The following is a 17,046-nucleotide window of genomic DNA, read 5'->3' as shown; positions in this document are numbered from 1 at the left end:
CAGTAGCTTCGAAAACCTTCTCTCTTCCACAGCCATGCTGGTCTCCGACATCAAAATCACCGTTCGAACCATTCTCTGTACGTTCTTTCATTAATAGGTGTCTTACCTTAGGTCTCACCCAGCATTTTATGAGCTTCAGACACACATTTATTCAAGTTAAAACAGAAAATTAAAATATCCCACAAATTACGGAAATTGGACCTATAAGTTGACGTATTCAATCGAGAATAGCTTTATGATGTAATCAAAAATCGTATTAATGTTTTGATGGCTTTTGTTTTACATTCCTGACCAAAAGAAGTCTACTATCATCAAACATAGGCCTTAATCTGAAGAAGTAATTTCTGAGAATGTACGTTTGGAGGACAGCATTGTATGGTAGTGAAACATGGACAGTGGGAAAACCGGAGCAGAAGAGAATCGAAGCATTTGAGATGTGGTGCTGCAGAAAAATGCTGGAAATAAGGTGGACTGATAAGGAACGAGACGTTTCTCACAAGGGAACCTCCCCATCGCACCCCCCTCAGATTTAGTTATAAGTTGGCACAGTGGATAGGCCTTGAAAAACTGAACACAGATCAATCGAGAAAACAGGAAGAAGTTGTGTGGAACTATGAAAAAATAAGGAAAATATGCAAACTGAGTAGTCCATGGGCAAGATAGGCAACATCAAGGAGAGTGTGAGCTCATGCGCGCCGTGGTCCCGTGGTTAGCGTGAGCAGCTGCCGAACGAGAGATCTTTGGTTCAAGTCTTCCCTCGAGTTAAACGTTTACCTTCTTTATTTTCGCAAAGTTATGATCTTCTGATATATTCTATACGACACTGGTGACGGCATATGCGTTACATGACAGCAACATGTGGTCGACCCACCTAACTTGTACACTTGGCGAATGGGTAAATAGATTCTTCTACCTTGCCCGATTTAGGTTTTCTTGTTTAGTTGTAGCGTCCCCATACTACGGCGCAGTTACCTCGCATCGGACGGACGGATAATAATTGTCTGAACATAAAAAATTAAACTTTTCACTCGAGGGAAGACTTGAACCAAGGACCTCTCGTTCCGCAGCTGCTCACGCTAGTCATGGGACCACGGCGCTCCTGAGCCTATAATGTCCTTGATGTTACCTATCATGCGCATGGACTACCCAGTTTGTATATTTTGCTTATTTTTTTCATAGTTCCACACAACTTCTTCCTGTTTTCTCGATTGATCTATGTTCAGTTTTTCAAGGCCTATCCACTGTGCCAACTTATAACTAAATCTGAGGGGGGTGCGACGGGGAGGTTCCCTTGTCAGCAGAATCGGCGAGGAAAGGAATATATGGAAAACACTGACAAGGAGGAGGGACAGGATGATATCGACATCTGTTAAGACATCAGGTAAAAATTTGCATGGTACTAGAGGGAATCTGTATAGGGTAAAAACTATAGAGGAAGACAAAGATTGGAAAACATCCAACAAATAATTGAGGACTTAGGTTGCAACGTAGGTTGCAAGTGCTACCCTGAGGTGAAGAGGTTGCCACAAGAGAGGAATTCGTGTCGCGCCGCATCAAACCAGTCAGAATACTTAAAAAAAATCTTTACACACGCCTAAACGTATTGCGTGACACTTAGTACCTTCTACCTCCACCAGCCCTTGCCACTATTGCCAGCTACTGCAAAACGCCGGAAGCAAATTTGTACACCTAATAAATATATTGTCAATTTTATCTGCCAACTCCTCACATTCCATATTCTACGAATCAGAGTCCTTGATCTTACCCGCTGTCTCGGTCTTTTGATCAGTACGGCATTTTTATTTTATTTTCGAAATTTCGCGTAAGTTAAAATACAAATATGGCATTAAACATAAGATATACAGCTTAATCAGCATTCCACAAGCTACAGCAGCCCACCAAAATGCCAGAAACCGAAGTTGACGTCGTCCATGATACACAGTAACATATCCTGTCATGACTGTCAGACCAGTAAACACAGATGTTAAGAAACATTCCTCTGTTACATCTAAAATTTATGTTTTGTTGGTACAACACAGGTTTCGCGGGCTAAAGCTATATATACAGCTTATGACGTATCAAAACTGTAATGATCTAGAATCTGTTAACGCAGTTGATGGAACCATATTAGAAACGAAAACTTTTCTTTCTCGTAGTGGATCAGAGACAGATCTTATAGCAAAATGGTTCAAATGGCTCTGAGCACTATGGGACTTAACTTCTGAGGTCATCAGTCCCCTAGAACTTAGAACTACTTAAACCTAACTAACCTAAGGACATCACACACATCCATGCCCGAGGCAGGATTCGAACCTGCGACCGTAGCGGTCGCGCGGTTCCAGATTGTAGCACCTGGAACCGCTCGGCCACTCCGGCCAGCGATCCTATAACACACAGACCAACTGGTCACCATATTTGGATGCAGTATCCGAAAATATAGGCAGATGTATGAGACCTAAAACCATAATTCCAGTGTACTTTACTTCTTCGGATCAAGCCGTAAACACAGGCGTAAAGAAAAAACTGTGTTAAATAAATATAATGAAGCGGGCGTGTACTGCCTTACATGGAGAACGATTACCCTCCCGTAGGGCAAACTCATATGTCATTTCGAATAAGACTGCAGTAACATCTTAACTTAAATAATTCCTGATCGGCACTAACAGCGCCCTTGCACAAAACGGGGCGCAGCGTCACGAGCCCTTTAGAAAATTTAAGAATACTTAATAAAAAAATACATATTTTGAATATATTAGAGCAAGTAGAAATTTTTAGATACAAAAAGAACATACACAGTTCTCGTTGAATAGTCAGTTGGAATTAAAGAACCTTAGCATTGGCTAACTTGGATTGTTTATACGATTAAGTAATAGTATGTAATAAAATTCAGTACTATTATGGTTCGTAAAGGGAGCGACCCAGCACCGCTGGTCATGAGTACATGACGTCACACAGTCCACAAGGTAGTCTTCATTCCGCCAGCCTGATAATCCGTCTTAGTCGCTTAAGTGAGACGCTTTTATCCTCGCCAACACTGGGTCGCCCTGCCGTCACACCGGGAAGTAAGTGGCAGCTTTTACCATCCCACACAGTAATTTCCATTGTGCCCTGACTAATCACGTTAGTAGTGGCTATTTTTTATTGCAAATCCGGCTTTTTTTTAAAAATCAGCACCCTCTCACCATAATTTTGTTAAATGCTGGCAAGTTTTAAAACAAGGGTCTGTAACTACACGATCCACCCACGAGCAATTTTTACGAAATTTATGGATCACGTTTTTGTCACTCTTCGTTCGCCGGTACAAAGTAGACAATATTGACTGAATAATCTTGACTAGGAGCGATGGGTACATCTAAGACCTTTTAACACTTTAAGTATACTTTTCACATCAACTTTATTAATTTCAATGTCCACAAAGTTGAGGCAATGCATATTACTCTTTATCGTGGAGGTAGCGCCTGATAACGTGCCTTTAGGCCGCGAAACTGGTTGTGTATCAGTAATACAAAAATTTTACCAGCTGCCAGCGGAATTATTCCTACTATCATGCCTTTCAACAGCTGCGGATGCCCAGAATGCAAAATACTTTGCAGTAATTGCTGAAATGCGACTGCTTCCTCAACGCTGAGCGAGAAGTCGTCAGCGAGGTGCCTCTGCAGCCCAGCAGTAACGCGTGTTGCGGTGTTGCAGGGGAAGCCATGGACGGCGCTGCCGGCGGCGACCGCGGGCGCGGGTTTCGGCCTGGGTCTGGCCGCGCTGCCCGTGCCGCCCCCGCCACCCCCAGCGCCAGGCCCGGACCCCACTCGTGAGTACCCAGCTGTCTGCCTACCCCACCGTAGTTTATTAAGTGTTCACTATAAGAAGATTCCCGGCGCGGTGGCTGACGGGAGTAGCAGTTTCGAGAGGTGTGTAAGTTCAGACAGATATTCATTCATTTCCGATCGCTACCGGATCAGATAGAGAAGGGAGACGAAAATTTAATAGTTATGGGTGACTGGAATTCGGTAGTAGGAAAAGTGAGAGAAGGAAACGTAGTAGGTGAATATGGATTGGGGGTAAGAAATGAAAGAGGAAGCCGCCTGGTAGAATTTTGCACAGAGCACATCATAGCTAACACTTGGTTCAAGAATCATAAAAGAAGATTGTATACATGGAAGAACCCTGGAGATACTAGAAGGTTTCAGATAGATTACATAATGGTGAGACAGAGATTTAGGAACCAGGTTTTAAATTGTTAAACATTTCCAGGGGCAGATGAAGACTCTGACCACAATCTATTGGTTATGAACTGTAGCTTAAAACTGAAGAAACTGCTAAAAAGGTGGGAATTTAAGGAGATGGGACCTGGATAGACTGACTAAACCAGAGGTTGTACAGAGTTTCAGGGAGAGCAAAAGGAATGATTGACAAGAATGGGGGAAAGAAATACAGTAGAAGAAGAATGGGTAGCTTTGAGGGTTGTAGTAGTGAAGGCAGCAGAGGATCAAGTAGGTAAAAAGAAGAGGGCTACTAGAAATCCTTGGGTAACAGAAGAAATATTGAATTTAATTAATAAAAGAAGAAAATATAAAACAGTGAATGAAGCAGGCAAAAAGGAATACAAACGTTTCAAAAATGAGATCGACAGGAAGTGCAAAATGGCTAAGCAGGGATGGCTAGAGGACAAATGTAAGGACGTAGAGGCTTATCTCAGGAGGGGTAAGATAGATACTGCCTACAGGAAAATTAGAGAGACCTTTGGAGAAAAGAAAACCACTTGCATGAATATCAAGAGCTCAGATGGAAACCCTGTTCTAAGCAGAGAAGGGAAAGCATAAAGGTGGAAGGAGTATGTAGAGGGTCTATACAAGGGCGATGTACTTGAGGACAATATTACGGAAATGGAAGAGGATGTAGATGAAGATGAAATGGGAGATATCATACTGCGTGAAGAGTTTGACAGACAACTAAAAGACCTGAGTCGAAACAAGGCCCCGGGAGTAGACAACATTCCGTTAGACCTACTGACAGCCTTGGGAGAGCCAGTCCTGACAAAACTCTACCATCTGGTGAGCAAGATATATGAGTCAGGCCAAATACCCTCAGACTTCAAGAAGAATATAATAACTCCAATCCCAAAGAAAGCAGGTGTTGACAGATGTGAAAATTACCGAACTATCAGTTTAATAAGTCACAGCTGCAAAATACTAACGCGAATTCTTTACAGACGAAGGGAAAAACTGATTGAAGCCGACCTCGGGGAAGATCAGTTTGGATTCCGTAGAAATGTTGGAAGACGTGAGGCAATACTGACCCTACGACTTATCTTAGAAGAAAGATTAAGGAAAGGCAAACCTACGTTTCTAGCATTTGTAGACTTAGAGAAAGCTTTTGACAATGTTGACTCGAATACTCTCTTTCAAATTCTGAAGGTGGCAGGGTAAAATACAGGGAGCGAAAGGCTATTTACAATACGTACAGAAACCAGATGGCAGTTATAAGAGTCGAGGGACACGAGAGGGAATCAGTGGTTGGGAAGGGAGTGAGACAGGGTTGTAGCCTCTCCCCGATGTTATTCAATCTGTATATTGAGTAAGCAGTGAAGGAAACAAAAGAAAAATTCGGAGTAGGTATTAAAATCCATGGAGAAGAAATAAAAACTTCGAGGTTCGCCGACGACATTGTAATTCTGTCAGAGACAGCAAAGGACTTGGAAGAGCAGTTGAACGGAATGGACAGTGTCTTGAAAGGAGGATATAAGATGAACATCAACAAAAGCAAAACGAGGATAATGGAATGTAGTCGAATTAAGTCGGGTAATGCTGAGGGAATTATATTAGGAAAAGAGACACTTAAGGTAGTAAAGGAGTTTTGCTATTTGGGGAGCAAAATAACTGATGATGGTCGAAGTAGAGAGGATATAAAATGTAGACTGGCAATGGGAAGGAAAGCGATTCTGAAGAAGAGAAATTTTTTAACATCGAGTATAGATTTAAGTGTCAGGAAGTCGTTTCTGAAACTACCGGGTGATCAAAAAGTCAGTACAAATTTGAAAACTTAATAAACCACGAAACAATGAAAATAGAGAGGTAAAAATAGACACAAATGCTTGGAATGACATGGAGTTTTATTAGAACCGAAAAAACAGAAAAACAAAGTATTGCTAGACGCGTGAAAGTTCTCTTGCGCGCGTCGTTTGGTGATGATAGTGTGCCCAGCCGCCACTTTCGTCATGCTTTGCCTCCCAGGTCCCCAGATCTCAGTCCGTGCAATTATTGGCTTTGGGGTTACCTGTAGTCGCAAGTGTATCGTGATCGACCGAGATCTCTAGGGATTCTGAAAGACAACATCCGACGCCAATGCCTCGCCATAACTCGGGACATGCTTTACAGTGCTGTTCACAACATTATTCCTCGACTACAGCTATTGTTGGGGAATGATGGTGGACATATTGAGCATTTCCTGTAAAGAACATCATCTATGCTTTGTCTTACTTTGTTATGCTAATTATTGCTATTCTGGTCAGATGAAGCGCCATCTGTCAGACATTTTTTTAACGTTTTTATGTTTTGGTTTTAATAAAACCTCATGTCATTCCAAGCATGTGTGTCAATTTGTACCTCTCTATGTACATTATTCCGTGATTCATTCAGTTTTTAAATTTATACTGACTTTTTGATCTCCCGGCATTTGTATGGAGTGTAGCCATGTATGGGGGTGAAACATGGACGATAAATTGTTTGGACAAGAAGAGAATAGAAACTTTCTAAATGTGGTGCTACAGAAGAATGCTGAAGATTAGATAGGTGGATCACGGAACTCATGAGGAGGTATTGAATAGGATTGGGGAGAAGAGGAGTTTATGGCACAAGTTGACTAGAAGAAGGGATCGGCTGGTAGGACATGTTCTGAGGCGCCGAGGGATCACCAATTTAGCTTTGGAGGGCAGCGTGGTGGGTAAAAATCGTAGAGGGAGACGAAGAGATGAATACACTAAGCAGATTCAGAAGGATGTAGGTAGCAGTACGTACTGGGAGATGAAGAAGCTTGCACAGGATAGAGTAGCATGGAAAGCTGCGTCAAACCAGTATCAGGACTGAAGACCACAACAACAACCGGACCGTTAACTACACTACACGACAAAAAGATAAAGTGAAGCTCTCTGGAGGGATGGAGAAAAGGAAATGAAACTTTATGGGTTGAGGGGGTATGTGATGTACCTCGTCATACCCAGTTTTGGTTTAGGCATTCTTGGCTGTTGTAATTTCAAGCAGAATGCAGCTGATCTTTCCATCTCTTCTGAGGACGCCCAACATTCCTTGTCCCTTGATGTGTATATTTGTATATTACTTTAGGTACTCATTCTTATGATATCATTTGAATGTGCTCATACATTTGAATGTGCTCATACCATTTCTTTCGGTACTCCTTTATTTTCTGAAGTATGCTTTTGACAGCCCGTTCACTCCTTATTTTACTATTTTTTATCCGATCTATGAACCTGTAACCAGGAGTCTCATTTCTGCTGCATCAGTCCTGATGCAGACTGTTTTTTCTTCCAACTAGGGTCAGGGGAACAGTAGTACAGCCATAGACAATATTTTTATTCATTCTTCACTACTAGATGAACATTCTGCTAGTCAAAGGGTGAATGGCTTTTCAGACCACGATGCACAAATTTTAACACTAAAAGGCTTTTGCACTCAAACGAACGTCACATATAATTACAGACTATGTAGGAAAGTTAATCCAACAGCAATAAAGAGTTTTTTGAACCTCGTCAAGCAACAAGAGTGGCAGGATGTTTATAGCGCCGATAACATAGATGACAAATATAATGCTTTCCTTAACACATTTCTCATACTCTTTGAGAGCTGCTTTCCATTAGAACGTTCTAAACGGGGTACTATCAGTAAAAGGCAGCCCGGGTGGCTGACTAGTGGGATAAGAATGTCATGTAGAATAAAGCGGGAATCATATCAAAATGTTAGAAGTAGTCACAATCAAGCTACAGTAGCCCTTTACAAACAGCACTGTAAGGTGTTTAAATATGTTATTAGGAAGGCAAAGACTATGTGGTATGCAAATAGAATAGCTAATTCACAAGATAAAACTAAAACCATATGGTCAGTTTTGAAGGAAGTCTCTGGTCAGCAGCACAAGGTCAAAAATGGTTCAAATGGCTTTGAGCACTGAGGGACTTAACATCTGAGGTCATCAGTACCCTAGAACTTGGAACTACTTAAACCTAACTAACCTAAGAACATCACACAATCCATGCCCGAGGCAGGATTCGAACCTGCGACCGTAGCAGTCGCGCGGTTCCGCACTGAAGCGCCTAGAAGATATAAAGTCAGTTCATAGGAAAAATATTTCCATTACTCATAAATCAGATGTATGTACAGTGTTTAACAATCATTTTCTGAGCATTGCTGGTGATTTTAAAAAATTTAGTTTCTAAAGGGAATCACATAACTATCTTGTCAAATGCCTTTCCGAGATTTATGTCTGAAATACTCCTCTGTGATACAGACAAGGGGAAGATTGAATCAATAATTAAATCACTGAAGAGTAAGGACTCTCACGGGTATGATGGAGTGCCTAGCAGAATATTAAACTACTGTGCTGCACATGTTAACCTTGTACTTAGCCATATCTGTAATTTTTCCATTAGGAATGATCAGTTCCCTGAACGATTAAAGTACTCAGTAGTAAACCCGCTTTATAAAAAGGGAGAAAGGGATAATGTAGACAATTTTAGACCTATTTCTATGCCTTTATTGTTTCCTAAAGTTACTGGAGTGGCTGTATATGTAAGGATAATTGATCATTTTATACTACGTAATTTGCTGTCAAAAGTACAGTTCGGCTTCAGAAGTCGTTTAACAACTGATAATTCTCTTTTATCTGTGAGGTACTGAATGGGCTAAACAAAAGGTTTCGAACGCTAGCCATATTTGTTGATTTAACTATGGGGTTTGATTGTGTTGATCACAAAATATTGCTCCAGAAGTTGGACCATTACAGAATGCTGGGAGTAACTTACAACTGGTTCACCTATTACTTCCGCAACAGACAGCAAAATGTCATTATTCACAGTGTTGAGAATGGCTGTGATGAGGAGTCTGAGTAGGGTAGAGTCAAGTGGGGGGTGCCCCAGGAATCAGTGTTGGGGCCACTCCTCTTCCTTATTTATATAAATGGTATGCCCTCTAGTATTATGGGTAACTCTAAAATATTTACGTTTGCTGATCAATTTAGCTTGGTAGTGAAGGATGTGTGCAACACTGGCTCGGTTTCAAATAGTGCAGTTCATGACGTAAGTTCATGGCTTGTAGAAAATGAACTAACACTAAATCGTAGTAAGACTCAGCTTTTACGGTTTCTAACACACAATTCAACAAAACCTGGCGTTTTAATTTCACAGAATGGCATATGATTAATGAAACTGAACAGTTCAAATTTCTAGGTGTTCAGATAGATAGTAAACTGTCATGGAAATCCCACGTCCAGGATCTTGTTCAAATACTTAATGCTGCCATTTTTGCTATTCGAACAGTATCAGAAGTGAGTGGTCGTTCGACACGAAAATTACTGTACTTTGCTTATTTTCATTCGCTTATGTCGTATGGTATTATATTTTGGGGTAACCTTCCCATTCTATGAGGATATTTTTGGCTCAGAAATGGGTGGTTCGGGCAATAATTGGTGTAAGTTCACGAACCTCTCTTGTCGACCCCTGTTACGATTCTGGGTATTTTGACATTGGCCTCCCAATATATATATATTTTACTGTCATTTCTTGTTAACAATATTAGCTTATTCCCAAGAACAAGCAGCTTTCACTCAGTTAATACTTCGCATAAATCAAACCTGCATTTGGATCGGACTTCCTTAACTCTTGTGCAGAAAGCTGTGCAGTATACTGCTGCATCCATTTTCAATAAACTACCACTAGAATTCAAAAATATTAGCAGTAATCCACGCGCTTTCAAATCGAAACTGAAGAGTTTCCTCATGGGTCACTCCTTCTATTCTGTCGAGGAGTTCCTTGAAACATTAAGCTGATTCTTGTTGTATTGTTGATTGCGTTTACTTAAATTTATGGCTTGACTTTTTCGGGTCCATGAATGTTTTATTGTATCTGTTATTACCTTTATGTTGTAATTTCAAGTACTGACACGTTCCATGACCTTGGAGAATTGCTCCTCAGTTTGGTCGTAAGGAACTTGACGTGTAAATAAATAAACTATCTGGATGCTAGAGCCCAAGTCTCTGACGCATACATTATACCTGGCAGCGTCATCACATTATAAAAATTTAGCACTGTCTCTTTTCTAACTTTTGTGAGAAGAGTGCGATTTATAGCACTTACCAACTGTTGGAATTTGTGCAGTTTGTATTCATGATCATTGTGCGTGATTTATGAGGCCTTGCCCTCCCCCCCCCCCCCCCCCCCTCAGTTATTTAAAACATTTTTTTGTTCTAGAGGTTTATCATCAATTATTGCTGATTACCATGGAATGACATTATTTCAGTGTCATCTTCAGATATTATTATATTAGAATCAATAGCTACCTAGTGCAAGAACCAGATTGCTCTCTGTAATTTATTTTCTGAGTCTGCTAGAGTTATTTGATCATCTGCAAACTGAAGCGAATTTATAACTTTATTATTAATCTTATAATGGTGCATTACTTTCTTTTGCCATGGCTGTATGACTCAGTCTATGTCCGTATGAAATAATGTGGGTGTTAAAGGACACCCTTGTCTCATTCCTTGACACATGTTTCTAGCAAACGGACTTCCCTTTTGTACTTTGATTTTGTTGTGTTTGCACTTACGTTGAATTACAGTTATACATTCTGGCCATACAATTCGATTCTGAAATTTCGCATATTTAACTCTATTGACTTTATCAAAAGCTTTCTCAAAATCAGTAAAGCCCATGTATGTGAGATGATTGTATTTTCTGTGTTTTTCAATAATTTGGCAGACTGGAAAATCAATGTCTATGTAAGATCTTCCCATCCGAAACCCATTCCTTTCTTCAGTAAGAAACGCTTCCGGAAGTACATTTAGTCTGTTTGTTATTGGTTTCGCATATAACTTGTATTCAGACTTCAGAAGACTAATACCTCGATAACTGTCACATTTTCTGCGATCCTCTCTTTTAAATAATAGGATAACAACTGATGTTTCTCAATCTTGTGGTAAATTACTGTATTTCCAACAAGTATTTACAAAATTCAGTAGCTTTATGACTAATGATTCCGAAGCATATTTAAATAATTCCACATTGAGGTTGCCTTCCCCTGGGGATTTTCTATTTTTAGACGTTTTTGACACAACCTTTAGTTCTTCCACTGATATAAGATCAACATGCTCGTCACTAACTGCAGTTTTCACATTTTCTCATCATCTGTCCATGGATTTTGGAAATAATCCAACCACCCATTTTCTGAAGTGGGGTTAATTAGAATCATATCTCTTTCATCTTTATTAAGTAAAAACTAGATGGCAGTTATAAGAGTCGTGGGGCATGAAAGGCAAGCAGTGGTTGGGAAGGGAGTAAGACAGGGTTGTAGCCTCTCCACGATGTTATTCAATCTGTATATTGAGCAAGCAGTAAAGGAAACAAAAGAAAAAATTGGAGTAGGTATTAAAATCCATGGAGAAGAAATAAAAACTTTGAGGTTCGCCGATGACATTGTAATTCTGTCAGAGACAGCAAAAGACTTGAAAGAGCAGTTGAACGGAATCGACAGTGTCTTGAAAGGAGGATATAAGATGAACATCAACAAAAGCAAAACGAGGATAATGGAATGTAGTCGAATTCAGTCGGGTAATGCTGAGGGAATTAGATTAGGAAATGAGACACTTAAAGCAGTAAAGGAGTTTTGCTATTTGCAAAGCAAAATAACTGATTATGGTCGAAGTAGAGAGGATATAAAATGTAGACTGGCAATGGCAAGGAAAGCGTTTCTGAAGAAGAGAAATTTGTTAACAGCGAGTATAGATTTAAGCGTCAGGAAGTCGTGTCTGAAAGTATTTGTATGGAGTGTAGCCATGCATGGAAGTGAAACATGGACGATAAATAGTTTGGACAAGAAGAGAATAGAAGCTTTCGAAATGTGGTGCTACAGAAGAATGCTGAAGATTAGATGGGTAGATCACATAACTAATGAGGAGGTATTGAATAGAATTGGGGAGAAGAGGAGTTTGTGGCACAACTTGACTAGAAGAAGGGACCGATTGGTAGGACATGTTCTAAGGCATCAAGGGATCACAAATTTACCATTGGAGGGCAGCGTGAAGGGTAAAAATCGTAGAGGGAGACCAAGAGATGGATACGCTAAGCAGATTCAGACGGATGTAGGTTGCACTAAGTACTGGGAGATGAAGAAGCTTGCACAGGACAGAGTAGCATGGAGAACTGCATGAAAGCAGTCTCAGGACTGAAGACCACAACAACAACAACAAGTATGTGGTGTTACTGCAATGATTACAAAACTGACTAAAATTTGCGAAGAACTCGACGATATGAGCCCACTTGTGAGTATGACGTTGCACCCCCTTTTGGCCTGGATGCATGCACCGATTCGATTGTGAAGGGTGGTAAAAAGTCGTTATATCCTCTCTGAGGCAATCTGGCTCACAACTGACGTAACTGGTCCTTGATACAGTGGATACTGGTGCTGGCACGAAGCTGATGTCCGGGCTGAACCCATACATGTGTGGGGCGGTGGGTAAAAGTTAATCTTTTGTTTGTTCGCCGTTTTTCTTACGGGAGCCTGGCAGCTAATACTGTGGTCAGCCAGGAAGCGAAGGGAAACATACTGACCTTAGTTTCCAGTCTGCACGGCCACATCTGGGCTAGCCCACTGAAAGAAAAGTTTCTATCCACCTATTTATTTGCGGGATCAGGACTACGATTTTAAATAAAAGTATAAAGTTCCAATCAAAATTATATTACGTAACGTTTCTCACATACAACACTTGGAAATTCACTATTTTCAATTGAAAGCAAGTCTTTCTATTCTAATAGCACATTTAGCAGTTCAGAGGTGACCTCTACGGTACGTTCCTACCAGATTGTCTTTCGCCCTGACTAAAATTACTCAATGGAAGTGTGCAATAAATGTTCGAAATTAATGCTCGACATAAAAGTGGAAAAAAAGTCACCACTTGCCACGTGGAACTGGCAATTCACATGGACGGCACACTAACAGCTACTCTGGTGAATTCTAAGCGATCCAGGACGCTGTACAGTCCTCGCGAGTTCACTATCCGTTTTTACCGCAAAATACGCGCTTTGACACGGTTCGGGGCTGATACCATCCGAGGCAGAGAGCGATCCGACGTTTAACACACGTGGATCTTACAGTAGCTGAATGCGAAGTGAACCTCCCTACTGCCTCTCGGGCTGTATTTATATAGGTGCCGGAGCGGACGGCCGATGGAACATCTGTTGTCTACGGCTATCTGCATACTGCAGCAGCCTCCGAACGACCGCTATCTCGAGCACATAATCTTTAATAACATATTTACAAATTTTTTCAGGAACTTCTTAATTTTTATTTGTATTCAGTTAAGTTGTTTGAAATCACCGAAAAAGTTTCAGCTTGCTAGAATGAAAACTTTGCCTTCTAGATTTTTTATAGTGGTACTAACGTTAGATCGTTACCTCTGACCCTATCTTTACTAGAACTTATGTCAGCAGTTATTAATACTACAAGTCTAAAATTTAGTATAGCCCTATCACTTGGTATGTTTTATCATCCGCTTTTACCAAAATTCTCTATCATTAAAACCACAGGTACTTAATCTACAACAATTGGGTACATTTTAGTTACAAAATTGGTTTTTACTTAATTACTCAAAAACTATAAGAGGTAGCTTAACGTGGTCTTTCAATTATTATTTTTGGGGTGAAATGAAGCAAACAGCAAATTTTCATGTTTCTAAGTCCATTATATAAGCGCCTCTGATTTTTCCTAAAAACGTGGATTCCGATGTTAATTCTTGTTACATGGTTTTGGAAACCTGCACCACTTATTTATGAGCTCTAACTGCACCTTCTGACCAAATTCGGCTTTCTAGCTTCATTATTTAGCGCCACTTATTTTTCTCATAAAACGGCATTTTTACGTAAACTATTAAGTCTAGAACATAAAGACTTGGTATTTGGAACATTATAACACTAAACTATATTTTAACAAAGTTTTAAACGTAAATTTTGTTTTTCATACTTAATTGTGGTGCAATACTTACGCGCTACGCACTGACGCGTTAAGGTGACGTGGCGCTACTAACAGTGAACTTGCTCGCCTCTGTATCTCACACGTGATACAGCGCTTGGCTTGCTTCAGTGTCCAATCGGTGACGGTTTAGGGGATCTCGCCGGCCACAGGAGTACCTCAGCATCACGTAGACAGTCCATTAATGTACGTGTCATGTGTGGACGAGCATCGTTCCTTTCAAACATACTGTACAGCCACGATGCTGTCACGTGAGAGGTAACACTTTCTTTTTAATTTATTGACTTCTGGTACGTGCCTATGCAGCCCTCTCAATTGCGTAAATGCGAATTATGACGACACGAAGGTGAGGACAAAACAACACCCAGTTCCCGAGAGGAGAAAATCTCGGACACGGCCGGGAATCGAGCCTGGACCCCTTCGGTTAGCAATCCTCCGCGCTGGCCGCCCAGCTACCCAGGCGGACAAGGCACCACACGAGGACGCAGGATGTCCGTAATGTACCGTGGTGCCGTCACAATTCCCTTAGTCCCTACCAGCCGTGGCCCTGAATTCATACCAAACGGCTTCTCAGATCTCTAAAACACCCGAAGACCTCTAATCCATGTCATCACCATACTCGCCGACGAGAATCGCCTAGAACAGTAACAGTTGGGAGGAGCATACCACAGAACTGCAGAAACGCCTTAACAAATCTGTATTTGCAATTCGAGTGTTAGCAGACGTAGGCGACATAAAAATGAAAAAGCTTGCATACTTTACCTACTTTCATTCAATAATGTCACATGGTATAATATTTTGGTGTAACCCTTCAAGTCAAACAAAAGTTTTCAGAGTCCAAAAGCGTGTAATACGTATTATTTGTGGAGTAAATTCACGAACGTCCTGTAGAAACCTCTTCAAAGAACTGGGTATACTAACTACTGCCTCTCAGTATATTTACTCCTTAATGAAATTTGTCCTAAATAATATATCTCTTTTTCCAACAAACAGCTCAGTTCATACATACAATACCAGGAACAAAAATGATCTGCACAAGGACTTAAAAGCACTTACTTTAGTTCAAAAAGGGGTCCACTACTCAGGAACACTCATCTTCAATAATTTGCCAGCAAACATAAAAAATGTAGTTACAAATAAAGATCAGTTTTAAGGAGCCTGAAAGACTTACTAGTGCCCAACTCCTTCTACTCCATTAACGAATTTTTTAATAGAAACAAATGATGCATTGTATATACTCATACTATTAGTATTGTTATTTCAGCTAAATAAAAGATGTATTGTATATACTCACACTATTAGTATTGTTATTTCAGTTTAAAAAAATTTAATAGAAACAAGTGATGTATTGTATATACTCATACTATTAGTATTGTTATTTCAGCTTTAAAAAAAATTGACTTTATCCACATCCACGAGGATCTCCTCAGCACGGATCTATGGAGCGAAAAACTAATCTACTCTAACCTAATCTAGTGGAGAACGATGACTCATCGTCGGACACAGTGCGACGCCGTTCAGCAGTCCGTGTTTCCCGGTCAGGTACCACTCCAAACCCAGCTGTTTGTGTTGTGCTGGGCAACCTACGCATGGGATGGTAATTCCCTAGTCCGGCTGCTGCTGGTCTCTGACCAAAGGTGTGGGATGACACAGAACGTTGCCGTGTGTCCATTATTTCTTCTCGGATAGCAAGCGCAGGTGTGAAGGGGCTACGACGTGCTCGGCGCACAAAAGAGCGAAACTCCCATGTTGTGGTCAGACGTGGTCCCGCGGAAACTTGACGAGTATGTCTGGTTTCAGGTTACCAGGCCGCTGTCACGTCTGAATGACCAACAAATCTGGATATTGTACGATTCGATGAGCCGACCAAATGGAGACCCACAATGAGTCCCCTTTCAAACTCTGTCAGGTGCTATCAGCGTTGACTCACACGAGTACGCGCATTCTCCGTGCGCTACACGCTGATCACTCAACAACTCACGCTATTCAGGCCCCTTATACAGCGTGTCTCTCCTGAGAGTCATCAGATGCGTTTGCTCTAGTGTTTCCGCAGATATTTCGAGTTTCGTTTTTACAATGTGTGGCTGTAGGCGGCCCAACAAATACTGCGCACATCTTTCATGAGACGCCCGATGTCGCAGGAAAGCGACGGTTTGTTTCCCTTTACAAACAAAATTATTTTTAAAACTAAATTTTACGTGCTCATTCGATAGAGCGATCGTAAAATAGTCTAGTGCGATATTCGTTTCATCGACATGTACGAACAAGGACAGTAAAACACGAAGAATATCCTGTACTCGAGCAGCGCTGCTTCATGGCGGGAGCCGTCAGAGTGGGCTGGAGCAGTGCTGTCGTTGTTGGGGTTCTGGTTACTCTTCGTGTTTTACTGTCCTTGTTAATACATGTAGTTGAAACGAACATTGCACTAGACTAATTTGCGACCACTCTATAGAATGAGCACTTCGCTTTATTTTGTTCGTGGCGGGAAACAAACTGACCATTTCCGTCGACACTGGGCGACGTGTAAGAGACGTGACGAGTTGTACTTGCTTGGGCTGACTCCACCAACACACTGTATAAACAAAATTTCAAATACCTGTAGAAACACCAGAGAAAATGCGCCTGACGATTCTTAGGAGAGACACCCAGTATATTCTGCCAAGCCTGGTAACAACAGTAAACACAAACAACGCTAATGCACTCTGTTGGCCAGCCTACCGGTACAGTGGACTGTACACACCCACCGATAGTGTGTACGTATACGAAGTTACACTGACATCCGATCATATCTTCTGGGAACTTCATT

General features: G+C 41.0%; 1 protein-coding gene across 1 annotated transcript in view; it reads left to right on the top strand.

Moving 5' to 3' along the window:
* Positions 1-17,046, top strand: part of LOC124593721 (zinc finger CCHC domain-containing protein 24-like) — a 203,578-nt gene that overhangs the window by 84,609 nt on the left and 101,923 nt on the right. The window contains exon 2 of the mRNA XM_047132033.1: positions 3,691-3,805. Within this exon, the coding sequence (XP_046987989.1) occupies positions 3,691-3,805 (115 nt within the window). The remainder of the gene's footprint in view (positions 1-3,690; positions 3,806-17,046) is intronic.

This window comes from Schistocerca americana, chromosome 2 (genome assembly GCF_021461395.2).
Source record: "Schistocerca americana isolate TAMUIC-IGC-003095 chromosome 2, iqSchAmer2.1, whole genome shotgun sequence".
NCBI classification, from domain to species: domain Eukaryota; kingdom Metazoa; phylum Arthropoda; class Insecta; order Orthoptera; family Acrididae; genus Schistocerca; species Schistocerca americana.
This window is presented reverse-complemented; position numbering and strand designations above follow the sequence as displayed.